Source organism: Fukomys damarensis, unplaced genomic scaffold, assembly GCF_012274545.1.
Source record: "Fukomys damarensis isolate Sample0158 unplaced genomic scaffold, DMR_v1.0_HiC HiC_scaffold_2, whole genome shotgun sequence".
Taxonomy (NCBI): domain Eukaryota; kingdom Metazoa; phylum Chordata; class Mammalia; order Rodentia; family Bathyergidae; genus Fukomys; species Fukomys damarensis.
In genome coordinates, this window is record NW_022900914.1 from 28,737,706 (window position 1) to 28,747,130 (window position 9,425).

Below are 9,425 nucleotides of genomic sequence, written 5' to 3' on the forward strand. Positions count from 1 at the left end.
TTGCATTAAATATACCAATAAACTTAATGGGGAAAACCAGACAAATATATATTCTAACTAGTTAGATCATTTCTAATAACTAAAGTTATGATGTCCTACATTCTTATATATATATCTAATCAAGGGAATTTATTCACTTAATAATTTTGTTTCCTTTAATAAATTGGTAGGAGAAAACAAATTCTGTTTTACAGAAGTGTTATATTAAGATTTGAACTAAACAGATTAAATATGTTAAATATGGAAATATCATTAAAAGAATATAATAAAGCCTGTCATTAAGAAGCGTATTATTTCAACAAAGCTTGAATTTCACCTAACTTTTTAGAGAAACATGTTTCAGAGAGAGAAAATATGTAAGTTCAAATAAAAAATGTTCATGCTGATAAATATAACAGCAATATTTTAGCTGAGAAGAAATGATTCATAATCTCCTGGGGGATAGGAATTCACATTTGTTTCTTTTTCTCCTACATAAAATTTCTGTAGGAATCAAAAATTTTCAAAATGTACCAAACTGTTTCACACTAAAGGAAAAGCAACAATATATCCAGAGCCACACAACTCATGATAATGTGATTAAATTATATTTATGGAAGGAGAATTGACTCAAATAATCTGAGGCATTATAGTGAAAATTATTTAAAATAAAAGTAACTATCAAAAATCCTATAGATCTTGGTCTGGTAGAACATACAAAAGAAGGAAAGGCACTTAAGTCCAATTCTGAAGTGTACAATATTAGCCTCATAGAACATATGAAACCTATTTTTCCCAAAATAGCTAATATACTAGATACATATTTGATGCCAGGTACACATAAATCAAAGAGTGATTCGAAAATGGGAGGGTCTGAACTTTAATTTTTATTTCATATCTCATTGACTGCAGGTTTTAAATAATGGGCCCAAGCTAGCTACTACTTACAGGATAAATATATTTGCTACATTAAGTGGGGTGTCCATGTAATTCTGTGAAGTACACACTGCAGAACTGATACACGCACACATCAGGTGGACTGCAGGATGCAAAGACGGAGAAAATAACAGGATCTACAGATAACAGCCCCCACTTTACATCAGGCATGAGTATAGGCCTGCGAACAGCTCAATTTGTGGGATGAAAAGTATAAAACACTAAGGAGCATTTCTAGACCTGAAGTGGGAGTTCAACTTGCGAGTAGCATTGTGCCGGGCAGTGAGATTTGTCCTCTCTCGTAGGTGGCATCAGAATTATTTAGAGTGTGCTGACAAAGACTTCGTACCTTCGCATCCCCTCTCAATCTGTCCATTGCAGAAAAGAGCATCTGAGATGAGGTCCGGGAGGCGTCCATTTAGGTCAACGGATGCCAGGCAGCCCTGGAAGCCCTCCTTGGCGTGGACCAGTTTTGGCAAGGATTTGTAGGTTTCTTTAGCCACTCCTCCTATGTACAAGTCACCTGTGGGAAGATCAGACTCCATGTCACAGAAGTAGCAAGCACATCATTCACTTTAAACACACGGTATGGTGGAAAGAGAAAGGAGAGAGGTTGTTTTTATTATTCATTAAGTTTACTGGTACATTTTAGGTATACGATATGATGACATTCATCACTGGGAATTTGTACATTTACATGATTCATCTTGGTTTTTATTTTTCCCCATTCCCCTGCCCTCCCTTTAAACCCTCCACCCCTCCCTATTTATGAAGACTTTGTGTAAACAGGATCAAAATGTATAATAGATAATGTGAAATAGGAAGAAAAGGTCCAAAGGGGAAGGAGAAATGAAAGAAGAGGTTTATTTTTAATTAAATTAATTAATAAAAAACTAAATTTATGAATCACTGTTTTCCTAAGTGTAAAAATAATAAAAATACTTCAATAATACATTAACCCTAGGACTGGGGATTTAGCCCAGTGGCACCCGTGCCTGCCCTGCAAGTACAAAGTCCTGAGTTTGATCCCTGGTACCACAAAAAGAAAGAAAGAAATAATATATTAAACCTAGAAGAAGTTCCTAGAAAATGGAAATCAAACGACCAGGCATGGTGATGCATGGCTGGAATTCCAGCATTAGGGAGGCTGAGCCAGGAGGATTACATAGAGTTTGACGTCAGCCTGGGGTACATAGTGAGCTCAAAGCCAGCCTGAACTGCATAGTGAGCTACTGCCTCAAAAGAAAGAAAGAAAGAAAGGAAGGAAGGAAGGAAGGAAGGAAGGAAGGAAGGAAGGAAGGAAGGAAGGAAGGAAGGAAGGGGAAAACGGAAACTGAAACCCAGTTATTTACCAACTACATTGTCTTTAGTTTCTGATGATTAGTAGCCACATTTTCAAAATGAGATCCAAACTCTTATCCTTAGATTATGAGGATGAAGTGGGGTAACACACAGGAAGTATCATCAGAGGGGAAAATACAAAGATATGTAGCAGGCGTTCAATCGCTAGGCTCTCCTACTAAATTTACTTTCTGTTTAGAGAACTGTGGGACTTTCAGTTAATCAGAAGTCCAATTTCCCTCTAGTGACTAAAGTTACCTTCTGAACAGCATGTAAGCCCATTATACTTGTTCGTAGGTCTTGCACACTAATTCCCATACGAGTCCATGTGAACCTGTAGATTATGTCCTTCAGGTGTTTCCTTTTTAAATAACATCACTTTCAACTAGATGCTGGCTTCAGATTTTTTTTAACTAGTTACAAATTTATTTTGTCCTGTTTCTTTGCACGTTCTAATGGAACATTTTGCTTATCTTTGTCATCTCTAGGTCTCTAAGGTCAGGATTGGTTAACTTTATGAGTCATCACTAAAAAAAAAAAGATTTCAATTCACACTCGATTCTGCCTCTTTTCCTATTGCATATTATCACCGTATCTGCATGGCATTCAGTAGGTGCAATTACCAGACTCTAGTAAACAATTAGTGCAGAGGGTAATCTCAAAATTCCATAAAACACTGCTCCTGTCTACAAGCTGTCATGACATACTCTTCAGAAATTTCTTCAACTTTTCATTATCATCTGAATTTACTCTCTCATATTAACCCTTTTATACACTTCCACGTCACTTGGCACATCTTTCCCATGTAGTACATCTCTCATGCTCACCTGGATCTCATGCTGCTCGCATGAGACCTGGAAAAAGAACAAACTGATACGCATGCTATTTCTCCAAGTGAGAGTGCAAAGTCCTTGGCTTTTGATCCAGAAATCTGTGTTCTCCCAGCACTCACCAAGCTAACTTCTTTGTGCATAAGCGAAATAGAACCAAACTACAAATCTGAAACTTCTGAATTGCATCTTTGAGTATACTGAAAGAAACGTGAGAACCAAAACCTGTCACGTAAAAGTACAAGATGCCGATGATGAATGTAACTGTACTGTATACCTAAAATGTACCAATAAATTCGGTGAGAGAAAAAAAAGAAAATAATATTTCTTTGCTGAAAGAGAAAGACAAAACAGTCACAGGGCTTTATCAAGGTTACAAACTGGGATATATGGTTCCTTAATTTACTAATCTAAGCTGTATTATTCTAGGATATCATTGATCCTCCACAATTTTTACAGGAAATAGTGGATGTTGCTACTTCTCCCATCTCTTACATAAAATTAAGGTTTATTAACTACTAAGCATCATCCTTAATCTTAAAGGATAGTACGTTTTTGGTCTGGGTAATAGTTTTGAAGTACTATTTTCTTTCCTCCATATCTCCGTCCTCCCTTTTGTTTTTCCTCTCACTGAAACTTTAAGCCACTGTGTATAACTTGCCTCAGAGAAAGTTTATGAATTATAAAGATAGAAAATTAGCATTCTGTTTAAGTCCTAAAAGTCTAGACCTTCTAGGAATAAAATAGACAAAATATACAGGCATTTACATGCGAAGAATAAAGCTTTCCTGCACCCCATTTGGGCAGGCAGAAGATAAGATGGAGGAGCATAGCAGTCATTGATGAGTGCCAAAAAGAGGGAACAGTTTTCTAATTTAGGAGCCCAGCTTTGGTGGTGTCAAAACTTAAAGTATGTAGAGGGGGCTGAGGTACATCTGTGTGCATTTTCTCAGACGAACCAAAGGCGGCAGGGATTCTTGAGAAGAAATGGTAGAGTTAGACTTCCTGCGAGCAGCGAGAGCCTCATGAAACTTTGTATCCACCTCTGTGCTGAGGAAGCAACAGAATAATTTCCAAATGCTCCAGAAATAGTAGAAAAAGTCTGATTTGAAGAAGTAATGCACACAAGAACAAAAAAGGTGGGGTATAAATTCAGTGGACACCTAAATCGTGACACAGAATATTTGATAAACACACCCATGCTCCCTCTCTCTACTTCCTCCAAAAACTGATACAGTGGAAACTTCTGTCCCCCACTGCCTGTAATTTACACTTAACTCCAGGGGTAAAAAGGGAACTAAAATTGCCTGAGGTTATATTTTCACTAACTCAAAGAATAAGAGTTCAAGGGCCAGGGATTTAGCTCAGCGGTTCGGTGGCCTGCCTCGCAAGCACAAGGACCCAAGTTCGTTCCCCGGTACCAAAAAAAAAAGAATAAGAGTTCAAAATAGAAACCAAGGAGAGTTGTAGAAAAAAGTTACCTTCTCCCACATTAGAGAATATCAGCTAAGATTTATACCTTCACTTGTCAAATATCTACTCAAGTATATGCTCCCTATGTTCATTTGTTTAAATTTGTGAAAAAAATATTTTATCTCTGCTCCGGCCAATGAAATGTTAGAGAACAGGGAATTAAAGGAAGAATTCTTAGCACTGCTTCAGGCTTTGCAGATGTAGAACCTAGTACTAACAGTTATGTATGAAATACTACATATTTGATTGTCAAGTCTTCCTCTTTCTGATTGCAACTTCCCGGAGGACACAGTGAGTCTTTGTTTTGACATTCTCCCATGTGCCCAATATCAGGCTCAAAAAGCAACAGGAACCCAATAAATATTGCCATCCACTTGACATATTAAGATAACAATAAAAAAAACAAAAGGATAATAAGGGATCCCATGGAGAGAGTGCTAATTACCAAATGAATTTCCTTCCTTCTCCCCACTTCCTGCTTTCCCATTAGCCAACCTGGTTTTCTGACAACTTTTTAGAACTTATTGAAAAGACGTAGTATCTTTCCCTGGTGTTACTAAAGAGCAGAAAATATCAATTCAGTGTTGAGCATGCAAACCTCAACAAGCCTACCAAAGTGGATGAGTTTGGCTTCTTAAGTAGGGGACTCATTTGCGTTTTCATTACAGAGGCAGCACTTAGCATCACCACCCAGTATGGCTCTTACAAACTCTTCCTATAGCGGAGAGTGCCTGAAGTCCCTTGGTGGGTTGCCACATGATGACAACAAAGGAAACTCTTAAGTGGTCTCAGCCCCGGGTGCCATTACCACCGCATCGAAAGTGCAATTTCTCCTTTTGATTCTTGGAGTGATGGAAGGGAAATGACCCATTAGTGTTAATGGGCCCTGACAGGTGAATCCTGTGCAAATGAAGGCAGAGAGGCTGCATAGTGCACCTGACTGTGAAAGAGAGCCTGCGTGGACATTCATTAAAAGCCAGGCTTCCCATATTGTTGAAGCTCGCCTGTTATCCCTTTTTTAGTAGGCCAGAGATAGACTGGAGAAGCAAAAGGTGGAATTGGGGCATTTTTGGCAAATGATGCAGAGAATATGTATAAGGTAGGGGACCTCAAATATTTTTTGAAATCTCAATGAGAATTTCATATCTAGCAACATCCATACAAAAACACTGTCTTCCTCTCAAAGAATTATCTGCAAATAAATGGAGATATCACAAACATATTCCCCCAGAAATCGGGCAGTAATGAGTAGGGAGTAGTGTGCACGCTTTCTAGTCTCATGTGGCTATCAACTCTGGCCCTGCAACTTACTGGCTGTCTCGGTGTAGGAATATTAACTTCGAGAATCACATTCTTCATCTGTGAAATGAAGTCAACAGTGCTGAACTTGGGAGGCGATTATGATCACAGGAAATGTATGTAAAACATTACATGGCATGTACTTGGCTCATGGCTAACAACGCTACGGCTGTGTCCATGTTTGGTAAGGTTGACATGTCCACAGTGTACCTCCTTGTATGTCATCTGCACTGAGAAATACAGAAGAATGAGAAGTTCAGTTTGTTCTGATTTCTAATAAAACTGCAGTGACTAGATGTCAAGCTTATAAGTCTTCCGTGATTTTGATTGGATTTGATATAATTCATATTTGTCTGCTTCCAATGCGTCTTGAACTATATTATCAGTAGCCCATAGGTTTCTTTGCAATACTTAATTTTAAAGCCATTAAACCTGGTAACAAAAACAGAAAGGTTGCTTTGATACTAAGAGATTTTTAAAAGTTCTATGAATCCCATGGACCAGTTTGTAAATTCAAGCTAAATGAGTTCTAGAAAATCAGAGAAATGAAAGGTTTTTCTGGTTGTAAGGAGCCAGACCTGAGGAAAGTATAGGAAACACAGTCTGTTGTTACATTTAAATGTAAGTGCCATACAGGGGACAGAATACGAAGAAAACAGAATATGGCCTTCAAGAAAGAGACGAAAAGCCAGACTGAACTGGAAGAGAATTCAACTATTTATTAGATAATATAAATAAGATTGGAAAAAAGAAATCAAAGAGAAGATTTTGGGAAATTGGAGAGAGAGAGAGAGAGAGACAGAAATGAATGGAGGGAGCGAGGAAGGGAGAGAAAGAAAGACATACCAGAGGACAAAAGCCAAAAAGGCTGTGAGACTATGGAATTTAAAGCAATAAAGATTTAGAGGTGAGCTGAAATTGCCTCTGATACTAAACATGTGGAATTCGACCTGGGGGTGCTGAATGGGGTCCAGCCCAGTGTTTCGAACCTAAGGGTTAGGGAACAGGGATTGAAGCTTGAACACTTAGTTTGGAAGCCACTGACCAAAAGCAGATGAGTAAGTTATTCAAAAGATTTTCTTTCTTTTAAAACAGGGAGCATAAGGCAATTAGAGCAAAGGCTCCCAGCTCTCCTTACAGTAGCAGAATGCAAGTGTCAAAGTAAAATTAGTTCTTTGACTCAGCTTTTCTGTTTATTCATATGTACTGTATCTTGCCTCTTAAACATCTCATTTTCATTTTCATTTTTTAAAAAGCATACATGAATAGGAAAACTCCAACTACTTTGTACATTTGGATAGCAAAGACTCTAGGGAAACTTTGAACAAACACTTTCTTGTTAATGGTGGCAAAATTTCACATTTATTAAAGGTGGAAAGAAAACAGAAGTGTGGGGGAAGAATGGGATCTGCAGAGCCAACTTAGGGCCAATAAAAAAAGGAGGAAAAAATAAAAATACACCTCACAGTGTAGAGTGGGCTACCGTGAAGAGATACAATAGCCTACACAAACTCTTTAAAAAGTGGCATTTTAGGGGAAAGCATGAAGTCATATTCCTCTAGCTGGGGTGGAGAAAGTACAATTTTAGATGCTTCCCTCTGAGAGGTTTGGACCTTAGAAAACTGTAACTGGCCGACACAATGAGCACCGTCTCCCTAGCCTCATTTTCAAGCATATTCTACAGAAAGGATGTTTTTGCTGCAAGGAACAATCAGCTTCTGTCTCCAAATTGTTTCATGATTTTTAATTTTAATATTTAATTGCACAACTATACGGAAACATCTGTAAGTTAGATTTTAAGCACATACATTAAGACCAGTCTTTTGTGAAAGAAAAACTGAATCTAAAGCTTTTTATAAAAGTAGGGTCTATTAGATAGAAGTTTTATCATCTATAGTCCTTGGGGAACACTCATATATTTACCCATTGTTTTGTAGAGAAAAGGCCTAAGTTCTTTTTTTTGTGACTGTTTAAATAAATTATATTAAATTGCTGAAAGAAAGAATATGTGAAGTTGATTGTATTTCTTAACACATTTGTTCTTAGAACAAATGGAACCTTTATAACAAACCTCACAGTGAACTGAACAACAAACACTATCAAAAACAATATCAAAATTCAAAGCATACCAAATATTCAATATTGAGGTCAAAAAGGCAATGCAAGTAGATATTTTGTTCTCAGATATAAGATCTGCGTCTTTAACAGATCTCTGTGATACATATGCTAATTTTAGAAAGTCTCTGTTGAAGACATGCTTAATGGACACCAGTTTGATTTATTGCTTGTTCTACAATTTCAAAAAAAAATCTTTCATGGGACATAAAGAGTTTAATCACAAAAGAGCCAATTTTAATTCTATAAGAAATACAGTATTTATAAACCCCTATTTCTAGGGTTTCTCTGCATTGTAGGTTCAGCCTAAAAACAAGCCATAATTGTCTCCCCTACTGGGAAACGACATCTAGACTTCCCGAATTCACAACAGTTACATTTCTAGACCACCTGCTTTCAAGATTGAAATCTGACAATAATTTCTCAACTCTGTTCCATTATCTTATACCTTACATTCAAACTATTGCTAGGGACCGATGATGTAACTTTGCCAACACTTCTGACACTTGTTTCTCTTTGGCTGTTTTCATTTCTCCTTCTTGTCTACCTTCTCCCTTTTATTCAATAAGCCATTACATTGTGCCCCTACCTCTATCCGGTCTCCTTATTAACACCACATCAGTCTTTTTTTGTGTGTTCTGGCATCTTCAGTACCCCCCTCTATCATCTAAATAAATATAAGGCTCAGCACTATTTAGAATTCTAAACTATCTTTTCTCAAATTTGAAATATCTTTCCCCTAATAATATCTGCAAGGCAGAGTCGAGATGGCATCATTCCCTTTTTGTATTCTCACCTTTAGTCAAATTATTGTCATCATCATTTCTCCAATTTCAATTTTTAAACTGCTCCATCATTGTGTACAGTACATACTTCTTGCATCAAAAATGCCTTTCCTCTTCTAATGTTGGACCCAAAATCCAATTCAATTTTGGGGGCTGAACTCAAACTACACTTTGGTAATATATACCTTTTTCCTCCAGCCTTGGGTATAAATATGTCATTTGAATCCTCACAAAATGTAAGCCTCTTTTTTTTCAAGTATTTTTCCCAGTTATTTGTGTATGCATAATTTTTCTCCCCGCTAGTTTATACATTTTTGGAAGAAATGATTATGATGTAGACAATTTTATATTTATATGTTCACTTAGTAGTCGTTCGTTATTTGTTGACACACTGAATGGAAAGAAGGATTGCTAGTTCACATTCAATAACTAATCATTTAAACAATAGGACATAGTGAAAATACTATGGGTATAGCATTCATACTTGACTCTTGTTCTCTTCACCTAGAAATAAGAAATAAAACTGATCCTGGGAAAGGAATTTTTCTTCTATTGATCTCTTCCTTGAACTCTGAGATGAAACCATCAATCAAGTCAAGGAGTCTGCAGTGGAATGGCACTTTTTCCCATCCTGATAATTTGGTAAGAGTAATTCACTAGCATTTTA

At 37.1% G+C, this 9,425-nt stretch overlaps 1 protein-coding gene across 13 annotated transcripts in view; it reads right to left on the reverse strand.

Annotated features, from left to right (window-relative positions):
• The window catches only part of Nrxn1 (neurexin 1), a 986,324-nt gene that overhangs the window by 525,307 nt on the left and 451,592 nt on the right, over window positions 1–9,425 (reverse strand). For all 13 annotated transcript variants that reach the window (XM_019206287.2, XM_019206286.2, XM_019206285.2 and 10 more), the window contains one exon: window positions 1,265–1,438. In XM_019206287.2, coding sequence (XP_019061832.1) covers window positions 1,265–1,438 — 174 coding nt within the window. The remainder of the gene's footprint in view (window positions 1–1,264; window positions 1,439–9,425) is intronic.